The sequence below is a fragment of the Poecile atricapillus genome, chromosome 6 (genome assembly GCF_030490865.1).
Source record: "Poecile atricapillus isolate bPoeAtr1 chromosome 6, bPoeAtr1.hap1, whole genome shotgun sequence".
NCBI lineage: Eukaryota > Metazoa > Chordata > Aves > Passeriformes > Paridae > Poecile > Poecile atricapillus.
In genome coordinates, this window is record NC_081254.1 from 10,671,631 (window position 1) to 10,688,309 (window position 16,679).

At 38.1% G+C, this 16,679-nt stretch overlaps 1 protein-coding gene across 8 annotated transcripts in view; it reads right to left on the reverse strand.

The window, feature by feature from the left end:
- Positions 1 to 1,776: 1,776 nt before the first annotated feature.
- The window catches only part of GRID1 (glutamate ionotropic receptor delta type subunit 1), a 545,782-nt gene continuing 530,879 nt past the window's right edge, over positions 1,777 to 16,679 (reverse strand). For all 8 annotated transcript variants that reach the window (XM_058841710.1, XM_058841711.1, XM_058841712.1 and 5 more), the window contains one exon: positions 1,777 to 2,460. In XM_058841710.1, the coding sequence (XP_058697693.1) occupies positions 2,032 to 2,460 (429 nt within the window). In that variant the 3' untranslated portion in view covers positions 1,777 to 2,031. The remainder of the gene's footprint in view (positions 2,461 to 16,679) is intronic.

Below are 16,679 nucleotides of genomic sequence, written 5' to 3' on the forward strand. Positions count from 1 at the left end.
AAATAATTAGTGTATTTATGGAAGATATTTTTTCCTGTGGCCATAGGTTTGTTAAGACAACAAAAAGAATAAAATATGACTAAAGGAGAAAAAACAAAATCCAAAATTTTTGTGGGACAAACATCTAAGTAGCATAAATCTAGTCAGCTTTATTATTAATTTTTAATTAGTGTGAAGCAAATAGTGCAATTTGTGCCAAGCTACAAAACTGCATCATCTTCATGAGGAACCAGTTTATCAACTGAGACAAATTAATCCCTCCAAGAGTACTCATTCTGTAAGCCCACCATCAATATTCCTCATTTAAAAAGTGGTAGGCTGAGTATACTCTTCCATAAGGCTGGTTTTATGTCACAGTTTGAGTTTTCCTCCCTACTGCTTAAAGTAGAAATGTAAAAATGTGGGGACTTTAATCACCCCATAAATATACGTGTTGTGTAATTATGCAAATCAAATTAGGAGCAGTGAATGGAATGTTTATTTATCTAAAAACCTGACCCAGACTGCCTGCTGACTTTCCTGGGATGTGAAAGCATTTTTACTTCTGTTCAAACAGAATTTTTCACCTTAATGTAGACAGTGATTTTGCTGCACCAGGATCCACAGCCTTTTCCAAATAGCAGTGTTCTAATAAAAGGAAGAAATCCAGCTACAACGGGAAATTACAACCTAGTATTAGGGATACATTTGAGAAGACACTAAATTATCCCAATTTTGAAAGAGAGTGATGGTCCATGAATAGGAGGAGGGGGGACAGAGGTCCAGTACGTTTGGCATTCAAACTTCTGACTGGGAAGGAAACAATGTGTTAGATTTTGGTTTGTTTTTTTCTTGTCATACGACATTGCACTGGTAATATTTGCATGACAAGAAGTTAAATAAACTATATGTGTTGCTCTATCTTTGTCCTGTGTGTTTCACAGATTAAAAAAAAAAAAAAAGGTTTTGTACAGCCATTTCTACCATGATACAGACCTGGCCATTAAAATGTTTCTCTTTACAAAAATCAATGGAAAAAAAAAAGCAGAGCTGTGCTTATAGTCTTGTCATTCAGGGATATGACTTCAACAGGGAGCATTGCATCCATTATGCAACAAATTCTGTGAAATCTTAAAGAAAGAGATGGCACCAGAGGGCACAGTCACTGCAGTGCCATTATCTCCTGCCTTTACAGTTCCTCCTTGCCTCACTCCATTGGTTCCTCCCCATTTTCAGTCATGTACACAACAAAAAAGAGCTGAGCAGTTTTTCTTAAAAGCTTTCCCCTTAATCTAAAACCTGCTGTTCATCAAAGCATTTATATATATAATATATACGTCATATATATAATATATATTATATATATATGTATAACAAAACACAGAAAGTTAAATAAAAAGAGCCGCACAGCAGACATCTAAAGACACAATCCAATAATCCTGTGCTTAAATTTAGAAACTGTGTGGAAGTTTAAATCCTTGTTAGAAGGAAAATGTTCTCTGTTTATTGTTTGTTGGATTTGAGTTATAATTCACCTTTAAAGCATTTTTTACTGCTATGCTAATACCAGCTGCTAAGTTCTCTGAGTGAATTGTCATCTTGGCTATAAAACAGGGTTCTGGGGAAAGGAGAGATCTGAGTATGGTGAATTTTTCTAGCAAGAAACAGATATTTTTTTTTTCTCTTAAAAAAAACATACCTGTAAGGGAAAAAGTGTTGAAATCCATGGGAAAAAAGAAAAGTATGGCCCTCAGTCCCAGTAACAGGTCTTCTTTGGCACTTGAGAACGACCACAAGTAGTTTGCCTTTTTATTCATATAGAACAAAATTTACAAAGTCATTCATACATTTTTGTTTGTTTTTTGTTTTGTTTTTTACTTACTTCGAAAATTGGGAATATTCAAAATACACTTTTACCCCACTTCATTCTTTCATTATTTACAAGTATATACAAGAAAAATGTAAGAGTTTTTTTTCTTTTTCTTTTTTTTTTTGTTTCTTTTAAATTTTGTATTAAAAATCTCTGCTGGTTGTTTGTACTGTTTGTTTTCGTCATATGGATGTTCCATGCGAAGGCTCCATTGCTTCTGGAATGACTCCCCCTGGCACGGACTGGAATGACATTGGGATGGGGGTTTTCACGGGGCTCTGCCGGAATAGTCCTCCGTTGGGTGACCTGTGTTTGCACTGTATGGAGGGCATGGTGGCTGAGCTGCTCAGGGGCAGCGGCAGGTTGCTGCCCGAGGCAGCTGTGAGTGTCCTGCTGGCACCATGAGTTGTCTGTTCTGGTAAAAAGGTGGTGACAGAAAGTTGCGTGTTCTGGTACTCGCGCACCGGCTCCAGGGTCTGCGCTGGCTGCATGCCACCGATCTCCAGCGCTGAGATCTCGATGGACGCTGGAGAGATCTGCTTGTGGGCTATGTCTTCATCAATTAAACTGTTCATGCGTCTGTGCACCTGCTCCAGATTCACTTCCTTGTCCTAGTGAGGAAGAAACCAGAACAATCAGTCCAAACACGATCTCCAACCCCATCCGGCCCCCCTTCCTTTCCTCTGTGTGACCAGAGTTGCTCATTACATCACTTGGATTTTAACTGTGCCTGCACAAAATCTCAAGGTCCAGCGACATCTCCAGATGAAAAACCTGCTGAAGAAAACGCTGAAGAAAACACCAGCTCAATCTCAACCTGCTGGAGCTCCTGATGTTGTCAATCCCATCCTCCTGGGAGGTAAACTGATGGCTGTGCTTCAGTTAACAGGGGCTGGCATCAGAGACCAGAACATCCCTCACACCTTTGGCTCACCTTGCACAAGCTCAGAAAAAAAAGCCCATAGCAGGCAAACAAATTACCTGGGATTCCAAATTCCAGTGGGCAGCTCAGCCCCTTGTCACCACATGACAGCTCACCACTGTCTCCTCTATCTGCAGAACATTTTCTAAAGAACACGTCAGTAAAAAACCCCTGACTTCAGGGTAGTAGCTTAATGTATCAAAATCTACTGGCCAGGGGTTGTGATGGTGATGAATTCTTGCCTTCCATCAGGCAGCCTTGGAGTCACCTGTGTGGCACAGAATATAAACCTACTGGAACAGCACTGAGAGAGGCCTACCCTGGGAGCCCTGGGGAGAGGGGACCACACATTTGTGTTTGGAACAGTTGCATGACAGATCATAAGATGTCTGTCACCTTGACACATCATCTGGAAGTCAGTCTGTGGTCAGAGCTCAGGAAAACACTGTTGGTCTTTAGAAAATGCATCACCATCTTCTGAGAATGCATTACCTAAGGTTCCCAGAGTGGTCTCTTCAATTGACTATCAGAACCACTCACTCAACACATTGTAGCTTCCATAAGGAAATCTAGCAAAATAAGTTGTCTTTAAATCCTGAAGTAGCAAAGACCTACAGTGGGCTGTTTATCACCTCAGCACGGCATTCGAGATGCTCAAATTGGGAGGCAACAAAACTGGCAGGGTGAAGTCAACCACCTGGGATGCTGTCTGGCTGAATTTCAACAGCTAGCATTGTATTGCCAATAAAAAGGTATTGCATTATATAATTTCTCTACATTTCATAAAGCACAGCTATGATTGCAGTTGTAGTTATTTGATGCAAGTGTAATGCACAGCAGAATAGCAGCAAAACATAACAGCCCAACAACCCTGGAACTGGAGAAATTCCCTGGTCCAACAGAAACCTGTAATTACATTACTCAGACAGCAAAACTCCAACCTAGGGAGCAGGACTACCCAAAACCTCTTTGTTCCAATAATCCCTGACTGCCCAAGATCAATCTGTGCTTAAATGTTGGTTTGACCCAGCACCAGCAGCCTTACTGATTCATACCAAGATCTAGGCTCAGGGAATGAAGAAGCACAAAATGTCACTGCCACTCACTCTGCTTAATCTTTCATCACTGATGTTCAGGTGGAGCACAGAGAATTACAATCTTATTCCAGTAGTATCCTCTGCTAGGCAACTTTCCTTTCCCCTGTAAATTGACAAGCCAACTCCAAAGTCCTTGATTCCAGTCAATGTCAACTACAGATTCAATTCTAACCTTGTGATTTAACACCCCTTCTACATTACTCAAGAACCATTGAATTTTCTGATCCCTGCATGGTTTGGAAATGAATCAGTGTTACATGACGTACAGTCCAAACCTGTGTCCTTAGCTTAGGCTAAATCCATATTGATTTCAACTGGAATACAATTGCTCCACAATTACAGGGCTGAGCTGCATGTTGCAAATTCTTTGCTAATCAGTGGAAAATTAATTCCTATTTAATTTATGTCATAAATTCACCAAAATCCCAATGAAGCATCCAGAAACCTGGGGGATATAATCTTCCTCACCAGAGAAACAAATAACTTTTTAAAAATCCTTCTTTTTCAGCCAAAACCTCTAATCAGATAATTTTGAGTTAGAGAAAAATCAATGGATAATAAAATAAAAAATAAACTTTTTTGACATGAAGGGATCACACAACTGTTGATCAGATAACCCCTGCAGCAATATTAAGTCCTTCCTGACAACAAACACACCTGACCTGTCAGGCCCTTCATTCAATACATTAGACAATGCACTAAGGTGATGCTAACTCAGAGGCTTTTTCCTGAATTCTGTTGCTAGGAAACTTAAGGATTTATGGTACAGTGGCCAGAGGATTACATGGATTTAATTAATAATCTCCTCAGTTCTTTTTTCATGAAGTAAAATTGTAGACCTGGGAAAAACATGAGAAAAGTTCTTACATTGTTCCCCAATGGGAGTAAGAGCTCGACCTCTGTGGGTGGGTTCCTTTGGAACAGATGTCCAAGCACTCACTGCTGCATTTTCCTCACCTGTTTACCAGCAAATGCTTGCTGCAAAGTTCTGCTTGTCCACAAACTTCAGCTAGCACCATGTATGATGATATTGTGTCTAAGGAGCTTACTCCCAGAAGCCCATTATGCAATGCCTCTCAGGTACCCTGTACTACTTCTTTTCTAAATGATGCTACTAGCTGGGATGTGGACTCCTAGCTGGCATTCTGGGTATCTGGGACTCATATTCTTGTCAAACCTCCACTACAAAATAAGAAAACAAAAGAGAACTTGGGTTAGAACTGAAAAATAGTAGAGCAAATTATTTCTAAATGAGGCTTTGGTGAAATGCTCATGACTCCTTCACATTTTTCTGAGCTTTTGCCAAATACTACATTTCAAGTGAAAATATACAACTTTTTTTTTTTTTTTTTTTTTTTTTTGATTGCAAGTACATCCCAAGTGTATTCATCCTGCTTTGCTAGTGGAACAAGTGAAATGTGACTTGGACAAAGCCAAGCCAGAGGGAAAGGTAAGGTTTCAATAATTGCAACAAGCAATTAAATATTAATTGTTTACAGAGCAAAATTAATTTGTGAATGATCTTCATTTGGAGCATCTGGGCACAGAAGGTCATAAAATTCAAAGCATGAATTAATTCTGGTTACATATTTAGCTGAGCCCTTTTAGGACATGAAGAGCCACAGCTGGGATGCTCATAACACACATCTCTGGGTCCAGACCACAGGGATTATTAAGGACCACATCCTTTGGAATATTCCCCTCTCCTGATCTAACAGGCCTTTTCCTCTGCTCTGCACAGTCCTCCCTGGGACAGCATTCCCCAGGCAATGGTGCATTTGCAGTTGCTTATGTTTCACAATACAGACTCATGTTTCACTGTGCTAAAATTCTCTATAAGGATTAAAACCAGTTCCTCCACACAGGCATCACATTCTACATCAGAACACTTTATGACTTTATGAAGTACATGGAGAATTAAACACTTGGGATCTCTGTAAGAGGTAGGGGTGATGATTTAATTTGCCTACTTCTCTTTCTTCAGCATTAAGGACAACTTGCTGGCCTTATTAAGATCAGAGAAAACTTTTTAAAGGCTTTCAACAGACCAGGAATTCACACTATTCCTTCTTTTCATTGTCAAAATAAAATGTTTGCAAAGGTTATGGAAAACAACTTGTCTCTGAGGAATTATCAAACCACATTTTTAAAGGTTCTTCCCTTTTTCTTTGTCTTATTAGACAAAGAGCAGCTAAATAACTAAATGTCAAGGTTTGTATGAGTCTATCTTAATGGTGAATGAAAGATTCTTCAAATACTTAAAAAAAAAACAACCCTAAAATAAAATTCAGAAACTCTTGAAAAGATTCATTTGTCATTGCACACCATAAAACTGCTTTGAATCCCAAGATTCAAGAAGCGGAGGTTTTGGGATAGCTTTATGTGACAAGTCAACCTTTCAGAATCTGTAAATTCTGTAAACCTAATTTTTTTTTTTTTCCTTTATTGTTCTTCTGGGAAATTCAGTAACATAGCATATGTTACTGAAAACTAACAAGCTAAATGGAAAAAGGTTTAAATGGCAATAAAGCCAGAACAAGAAATCTTAAAAATTATGATGTTTTGCTCCACTGTCAGCTCCATGTTCTCCATTATTTTTAGTTCTGTGCTTCTCATTAAATAACAGTAATTTGTTAAAATTTCTTTTTGCACTTAGTGTATAAAACTTAGTTAATATTATAAATATGTCATATCTCAGACATTTCATGCCAATTCAACTTTACTTCTCATCTATGACTGTGTTGGACACAAGTATATGCTTGCGTTGCCAGAAGAAAATAAAGTATTTTTCTTTTGCTGGCTTCGTAATTCTATTTTCAATATTAATGTTGTACTCCAAATAGATCAGTTGAAGAAATTAATCAGTGAAGGAAAGAAACATCTAAGGAAAATTAATTATACACCCAGGCTTATCCTCTGCAGGCTTAAGGAAAACAGCTAACCAAACACTGCTCCTGGTCAGGAAATTCTCTTATTCATAAATACCAAGTGAAATGTCAATGTCCCCCGGTGAGTTTGAGTTCTGGAAGGGCATTTGAAGGGCAGGTTTCTGATATGTCCCAAGCACTTGACCATGAGCAACAGGTTCAATGGCCTATGACTGACAGCAGGAGCACACCCGGGCTTGGAGTGGATCTGCAGGATGCTCAGCAGAGTTATCTGGGAATGACTAAACCTGCAAGGCCACACCTGCACGAAACTGTGGTTACTTTTCAGGACTAACCAAGTCTGCACTTTTCATAGGGTGGGATTATGGCAAGATATAAATGCAGACACCATGATTTACAGAGTAATCAATATTTTTTTTCTAGCTTATTTTCTGTGACTCTTGACAGTGAATTCTAACAGCCTGTGGGCTATATTGAAAGAATATCCTACTAATTGGGAGGTTTGGAGTCAGTTAACATGATCAAACTCAAGGGTGTTGGAAAGGCTGATGTCTTTAAGAAATTGCCTACATCACTCTAAACACAATTCATTTTAAGGTAATACTGCTCAGTTGACTGGCTTGCAACACTTGGGATTTCCAAGGGAAAAAAATTTTGATAAAAAATATTTTTATTAAAGACACCATTGTAGTGTCTGGTTTTTCACTTGTGATTCCTGTGAGCTTATCACAGAGTTCAAGGAAAGCCACTTCACCACATAAAAATGCTACAAGATGATGAAGCAGTTCCAGAAAGGCCAAAAAGGAAGATAAATGCCCAAACAGGAAAGTCTAATATCTGCAGAAATGCGTTTCTAAAACTATGCCAAAACTGTAATAAGTTGGATCGGCATCCAATACATGCAAATAAAAGCACACTAGACTGGAGAAGAAAAAGACTGGTGGTCCTGACCCCAGAAGGACTAAAATTTCAGAAACATATCCAGTGTGGGCAGACAGGCTCATACAGGGAGGGGATATCTCACATTTGTCAACACCTCCCAGTCAGGTGCTTGTAACTGTGCCAAGAATTAAAAGCCTGTTAAAGTAGTTAATAAGGCTCAGGAGATACGCAGAAACAATGCTTTTAAGGTAATATAGCTTTAATCATCAATCAGGGCACATTTCTGGTTTGTTTTTTTGTTTCCTGTCCTGGGTGACAACATGAAGGATTATCTTTGGTGAGAAAAAAAGAGACCAAGACACACATGCTGATATTACGCTTTCATTCTGCGCAAGAACTATTTTTTAAAAATTAGGTAATTTTGTGACTAGGACATGGTTTAAAAAGTTGAGACAAACCCCAGTGTTAACAGACACTTCCTCTTCTGCCCTTGATCAGAAACATCTCTCCCAGCCATATAAAAGTCCTCTCAACTCATACATGTGTGTCATAATGACAGGTGTCACAGGTCATGAGACACAGGTTCTGGAAGGCACACCTGTACCGTGTTAGAAAGGAACACTGAGGAACTTCCAGGCACAGACCAGCCACATTGCAAAACTGAAAAAGGAGGCAAAAAAAAATATGGAAACAGTAAAGTTTCTATGCTCAGGTAACCACAAACTATTCTCTTCCTACTCAGCATCAAACCCCATAGCTCCACCCAGCAACCAACTTCAGTCTGTGGGGTTTCAGACATCGTGGACTCAAACATTTAGCTTGTTAAAGGGAAATAAAGCAGTAGCAGCTCTGCATATGTACAATTGTTTAGGACTATTTTGAAATCCTGTATTCACCCAGGGTCCTTATCATTACTTTCAGTTATAGCTGTTGCATATGCAAAGCTGTAATTTTAATTTATTCCAAGAGGCTCTGACAGACTGGTAAAACCAGGCATAATTGGCTTGCTCAAGAAGAAAAAGCAGTGATGATATATTTAATACATGTGCTGCAAAACAATGACAATACAGTATGGTGTTACATTAATACAAATAACCCCTTTTTAATATGACTCACTGTGTGACACTCATTATTCCGGAGATTCCGCAGCCGACAATGCAGTGAAATGCAGAGATGTGTAAACAGATGCAGTGGTGATGTATGTCTGCTGTCATTAATTTAACACAGACAACTGACCCAGTCAAATAGCACTTAATGTTACATAAAATTTGCTGAGTGGTTTCTGAGTGTGCTCTGCTCAAAGCTGGTTTGACCATAACAGAATCTTATTAGAAATATGCAAGGATGCACCTCAAGAGTATACTTGAAAACCTGCTTTTAGAAATAGGCCCAATCCTGCAATCAAGCTTCTGCTCTTACAAGTGGAAGCTCTACCATGTATTTTAAATTAGCAATTAGCTAAATTATCATCCATAAACCAGCTGTTAGAAGAAGGCACTGAGACTGACATCAGGTGAGGTCCAGTTGGCTGTTACCTAATTAAAAGAATAAAATAAATGAAAGGTTTGCAGTACGTTAATTTCATTCAATGTGGAATCATCTGCAAAGAAACAAAACTTCATAAAAAATTATGTACAAGAGGCCACCTGATTCCCTAGGTGATGCTCTCCCTCAGCAGAGAGCAGAAGTTCCTTTATGAAGAGAGAGTAACACTCTTTTTCCTTCTAAGTAAACCTGAAAAAAAGTGAGATATTACAGAGTACTGCAAAATTGATGTCAATGTGATAGAAAATTGTTTCAAATACATTGCCAAAGTTTATTTCCAGCTACCCTTAGCCAGAAAATAAAGCTAAATAAATTATTACCAAAAGCCTAGACACCAAACAAGTAACAGTGACTTGCTAGTCACCACTAGAACTGGTGCAAGTAGCAAGAACCTTCATGAAGCAGTTCACATCTTCCCACAGTTCTGTTGCACACCTTACCCAGGCTGGATTTATCTAACCTGAAATCATATTTAACCAAGGGTCTAATTCTGAGGTGTCCCATAGGTCCTAGCTGTGAGCCTCGCCACAAATACCCCAGACAGAGATCTCCCCAGCAGGCCAGTGAAGCTGACAATGCACACCACTTTAAATCAGCTAAACCTCTCTCTTTGTCTTATTTATCCTCTTCAACTGCACCCCTGTCACTGTGAATAAAGACATGGGACACAGTCCTGATGGGGGAACAGCAGGTCACCCCACAGTGTCTTGCAGTGATCTGCTCCCACATTTACCACCATCCATTAACCAAGTGCAATCACAGAGAGCACAGTCTAGACTCACAACAGGCCCAAACCTGCCAGGGAGGAGGCTGTGATAGCATTTTCATTTGTTACTCAATATGAAAGGGGACTTTCAGCTTCATGCTGAGATATTCAGGCTTTAAAATCCTTACCGACCTTGGTTCACCAGCTGGTAACTCAATGAGAAAGAGAATGAGTGAGTGGTTCACATGGTACAGATGTTTCCACAGTTTTCATGATGTTAAAAATTAACAGGACAACAAGAGAATGCAAAGAAACACTTCTCAACACAAGCAGCAAAATGCAGTACAGAATGAGTGCTGGTTGATGAGCATGCCAATGTCTCTGCAAAGGAACTTGGGAGAAAGGAGAACTTGCAACTGGAGAAACCTCTACTGTGTACACACTACAGGCTGCAGTTACAGGCATTTCCAACAACACAGAGGTTAGGATCGAGGGGAGTTCCAGGGGCAGGTAAAGATGAGGAGGAAACTAACAGGGATTCATCTGTGCAGGCATTTTCAACAAGAAACCAATCATCTGTATGTTTATTATAAATTCTCACCATGCTTCTGAGGCCCAGCCTCACATCATTGGCCATCTCCAGATGGAAATGGAAAGGAAGATGTGGGAAGAAAAAAAAAAAGGATCAAGATAGTGAGGCTAATAATGTAATTAATGTTTCACACTCTTCAGCAAACATGTACTCATAATTTCTTATACTTCTGGTCTGAAATAGCATTGCTTAAAAAGATGATGGCCCTCAAGAGAGTGGTGTTTTCAGAATTTGACATCATCTAAAATTACACAGTGAGGTGACAGATTACTCTTTTAGAAGAAAAAATTAAATTCATGAAGGTTCTATTCCAAAACTCACTAAAACTTAATGGTTTCTTTACATTGCTTTACACATTTTTTTAATCCTAAATGATAATCTAGTCCATAAGGGATGCAATTTTTCACCCTAGTGAGCCCAAATCAAAGCAGTGCTATCCTTTAACAGTCTGAATGACTCTACTGGAGCATCAGGCATAACAGATTGCTCAACACCCTCCTTCTTCACCATTCCTGTCTAGTCACATCCAAATCTCAAAAGTTCCCATTTTTTCCTATTATGCCAGAAGTACAAGAGAGGATTGGCACAGGAAACAAAGAAATGCTTCTACAACCTGTCTGATGCCCAGTGTTAGCTGACTTACACAGCCTCTCGTCTCCACTCCAGCTACATGAAAGCCTTACAAATTCCTTACTCCTGACTCTTAGCCACAATTTTTGCAATTAAAAACTGAATTTTGAAAAGGTTTCTGTGCCCCCATTCAGGGCTGTATTTTGGAAACTGCCCAAGCTCCTATTTTGACATAAGACATGACCAGCCAAATCATTAAAATAGCTCAGCACAATAAAAATCTGGCCACCAGTTGCCTGAAAGATAACTCTTGCGTACTGAATAATTCTGAAGAAATAGTACTTGTTATGTTGAGTGAGTTTGTGTAGCTCTTTTTTATATATGTGCCTATAAATATGGGTCTGGACTTATGAAAATCATAACCAAGCCATTGATTAATTTAAAAAAAAAAAAGAAGAAAATATTTTGCACAGTATCAGTATCTGTGATACCTTAATATTTTGGTAACATTACCCATATGTTATTTCAGGTACTATAAAATTATTTAAATTCAATTGATAAATAGGCTTATATATTGCATGTTAATATCATTCCATGGTAAGGTCAATCTTCACCAAATAACTTTGATGCACATATAACTCCCAGTTTCCGCTTCATACATGGTGGTTTCAAAGCAACTGAAGCTTGATCCTATGCCACTAAAAGGAATAAAAATGTTCTGGTGCTCTGGGTGAGATTAGAATACACCTGTTATTTAATTTTATGTACATGCTTAAATCAGATCAACACCTAAGGCACCTTAGTCAGATCAACACCTAAGGCATTTTATAGACCACAAAAATGCAAAAAGAAATTTGAGAAAAAAGTCACATTTTATGCTTTATTTATTTTAAACTTTTACTGATTTTGTTATTTTACACCCCCTTCAAAAAGTCAACTTTAAAATACCACTGTAGGCTGAGATAAGACATACAAAAATTAGCTGTGTAAACATTGTGTAAAGAATCTAAAATACTCTGACACATTAAGGCTCCAATTCAGTAAAATACATAAGCTCATGCCAAGCTCATGAGTAGCCACAGAAGTTCTCTGGGATAGGTAATGTAATGCAAATTAAGCAAGTACTTACACTCATCACCAAACTGAAACTTTAAACAAGTTATTTCTTTTTGATTTCCCTGCATGGTAACACTCATTTTTTAAGCTTATTTCTGTTGAATAATTTTCTTCCCCCTCTACGGTTCATACCAGGCAAATCCAGATTATATCCCTAAGGATCCCATTAGCAGAGTTTTCTTATATGACACAGAAAAATTAAGCCAAACATAAAAATCCCTTCTTTGCAGTTAGGGAAATATGTTGGTACAGAACTCAATTGCTTCACCACTGCTTTGGGTAGCAGAAGCCTGGGCCCAGTGCCATAAATCACAGGGATGACATGCCACTGTTAAATCCATTACAGCATTGACCAAAATCTATAGTGATCAATAGCAGGAGTTGAGCGGTTTCGTTGGATTTTGGATGTGCACCCTGCCTGGGACCAGGAATTACAGAATATCTGCTTCACTATAGGCACCTCCAAAGAGAAAATCTTGTCCCTTCCCTCACATAAAAAGTCAACATGGAGTTAGTTAAGATGCCCTTCCAGCTATTACCATCTTCTGTACAAGGTAATTTATATATTATATTGGCTTTTTTTTTTTTTTTTTTTTGACTGGTTCTCCCAGCTTATACTTTATCATCAAACAACATAAAACTTTGCATTCTGGGTTGACTGATTCCTAACAGTGCTTTGCTGATTTAAAAACGCTAGTTAAATGAAGTTCCTCAGCTTATTACATTCAAAGCCGGTTTGAAACGGAATTTCTAGATGGCATTAAAATGCATTATTTTGCCAATGTTTACGTGATTTATTTTCCCCAAACAAACCTTTATTTATTCTTAGAAAAGTAGAATACAATACAGTAGTACAAACAAATGATAATTTATATGCAACTGAGCAAAAAATGTACAAAGATTTCAGACATGTCATTAAAATACAGAAAAAATAATTTAAAATAAAAACAAGATAAAATATAGAGAACATGCAATGAAGGGAAAATAAAATATCGATTTGATGATCTCATGTTTCCTTTCACTCTCAAAAGGAACCATCTTGGGGCAAATAAAATTATCACATAAAAAGATAAGACCACAAAGGAGACAAGGTAAATGAAGTGACAAGGAAAGACAAGGAAAGTGAAAATAATGGTGAAAGCAAGAGACTCTTTAATAATCAAAACCAACACTGCTGACACCATGCCGAAGGTACAGAAGCCTTGATTGCCATGGAATAGTGTCTGGCTGGAGAACTAAAGTGAGATGAACACAGTACAAATCACAATTCTTAGCAGTGACAAAACTGGATCCATTGGCCTCGTGTCTGCCAGCTCCTTTTTCCATTTGTAAGGTACACTGGGATTCCTGCTCTTCTAATACCCAAAGAAGTTTTAGTGGGTAACTTTCATGACCGCTAAAACTGGAAAAATGGATTTCTGAGGTAGGCTGGAATTTGCACATCAGTGGACACAGAAGTGAGGGAGTTTAAGGCAGATCACAAAAAGGCTTCCCTGGCCAGAGATACAGGTTTGTTTTTTTTACTTCACACTGTGTACTGATAAAATACTTGTGACAATTTTTAGAATAATTTTGCTACCTCCCACAGTCTCATAGAGCTCACAGAGTCTAGACCTTTCGAGATTCAAGACATTATTAAGCATGGAGTAGCAGGAAATAGGAATTATAAGGTGCTGTTACTAGTACACAAGACCCTTACCACTCTGAACAGTAAATGAACTACCACCTTTTAATAATTAAAAAAATAAAAAGGACAGAAAAGTGAAAAGAGTCTATTGAGTAAAATGATTTTGCAGAAGCATAAGAAAGGAAAGAAATCACAACCTAAGCTGTGAAGACTGATTGTTAATGAATTATAAATTTGACACAAGTTAAAGACAATGACTTAGAAGCAACACAGGAGGTGGAAAACTATGCTGTGCCTTAACCAGTAAAACCCCCAAATCTTCTTGCACTACAGATTCCCAAACACACTGGATCCAGTTTCTGAAACACTCACATTGCTAGGAATAGCACAGCTGGTTTGGAAAAATAGATATTTGATTAAACATATATATTATCTGTGCAAAGAAAGAATCAAACCCAGAATTTCTTAGGGTCATTCTAACATTGTCTCTCAAGAGCTACATCAAATATAAGTGAATCAGTATCACCACTTATGAGAGATACAAGTATCAGATCCCAGAAAACAAAAAAATCATCCTGCACAAATGACAAATTTTGTTTAACATGGGCTTGCCTTTCAATTTTTTAGTGAAAAATCTCATGCACAGTGAAAAATATGAGAATTAACTTTCTTTCCATGAATAGTAGGATATTTTATCTTTGCATATAAGTTTCCATTGTTTTGTAGTGTATGGATGAACTAGGAATGCTTTCTTCACAGCCCTGATGAGATCTCAGAAGTAATACTCTTCAGAGGAACAGCACATCACACAAAGGCACAGCTGATAAAGCACAGAGGATGCTGGGGAGCCCATTGCAGGAAGCAGCCACACTGGATCATAGTGACAACAAAGATGTGAAAACTGCCTTTCATTCCTTCAAAGGGGATAGAAGATACCAACAATCTGATGGTGTGGCAAAGCCCTTGGCTGTTAAATGATTCAAATTACATTATGGCTTACTGATATTGTTAAATAAATGCATAGGACTCACACAAAAAGTTAAAGAAATCCAGAGGCAACTGTCAAAAGGTCGACATTTATATGGTACCAGGTTTTAGTAACTTTATCTGATTGCTGAGTCATTTAACAGGGACTTAAAGCGACTGAACAAAAACTCAAGAATAAATATTAATTTTTCACAACTCCCTAATTTTCTGAAGTCAAAAGATTAGGTATCAGTATTTCAGGCTGAGCAGCAGCTGTGTAAATTCAAGATTTTAACACAGAGATAGATGTATGAGCTGGCTCAATTTCATGGTGGGTATTGGATGGTTGGGTACTAACAATGAGTAGAGGGTGATTACAAATTCCAGAATATCTCTTTGGAAAAAGATGACCTAGTGCAAGTTTTTCTGAGTTAGAAAGTAATAAGGCAATTTTGACATTACCAGATATTTTCCATCTTGAAAAGATTGCAAACTTGAGCCCTAATAGAAGAATGTGGCATGGTGTTGCAGCAGTGTGTTTTTTCCTGATGCTGGAGCTAATCTTTCTTTTGTTAATCTGATCTGATAGGGATTAAATAGGGAAAACATTAAAATTTGTATATGAGGACTCATTAGGAACATTTTTACAAATATCCATCAAATAGAATAAAAATATCTTGTATCAACATTCTGAAAAAGACCAACCCAGCGTTTGCTCTTCTAGCAAGAAATTTCACTATTCCTTGAAAGATAAAATTGTGAACCAATGGCAACACAGAAAAATAAAGGTAATTCATCTTTCCTGGAGGACTGTCTTAGTGAATTGACTTAGTGCATAGGAACAATACTATTTTTTTAATAATTTTTGTGGGGTTATGTTTTTTCATATGTGAAAAATGTAAAAAAAAAATTCTAATTGGAAGCAGCATCTCCTTGACATAACTCTTCCTATGAAGTCTACAAATGTAGTTCAGGTTAATACAAACATCCAAGTAATGTTGTTGGGTTTCAAAAGACAGGCTTCTGTTCATCTCATAGTTAATCCTACATTCTTCACACTCAGTGTAATTAAGAGCTGTGATTTATACCATGCAGACATCTGAGTCCTTGGACATCAGTGTATTGGTTCAGCCTAACCTCCAAAAAAGCCTAAGGAATACAAAATGGAAAAAGCAAAGACAACAAACTGGCAAAAAACACCACCTTAATGTCAGCTGAAAATATTACTCCAATGCCAATGAAGGCAATGCACATTTTTCTAGCCACAGACTTCACAGACCCTCGACATAAAAAGTAAGAGTCTCTAAAAAATGCTTTCTCTCTCTCTCCAGCAAGCTGCACGCCACCCAACTCTGTCATAAATCTGCCACAGTAGTTGTATATTCATTGTCCCAAAATTTATTTTTTTTTGAGTTGGCAATTGTTGACATGATACAACCAACCAAGTAGGTCATGTCAAAGTGAGAATGCTACACAAGGGCTTCATAAGTCAGGAGAACTCCTTGTTCAATTCTGGTTCCAATAGAATTTTTTCCAAGGGATTTATAAAGCTCCTAACAGGGTAAGGGTTACAGAAGCCCAATGCTGCCACTTTCTCTTCGCCTCATAGGCAACATCAAAGCCTACCTCAGACTGCAAGAAAATTAGCCTTTTCTGTGACCCTCCACAAGCTCTGCTTCACAGAAGGAAGTGGATGAGAGACATCCCAGTTCCCACAACTTTTAGGTGATATCACAACACTTGAGTTTTGCCAAAGCCTTCCTAAAAGCAGAATAAAATCAGCAGCATCACTTGAGTTTGCAGCTCTTACTGAACTAATGACTTGGCTGGAGTACCAGAAGCAGCTAAAAGGCAGTTTTTAATGTTTGGTGTATGCAACTCATCCTGTAGCTGTGCCATTATAGCTCTTGCTGTAGAAA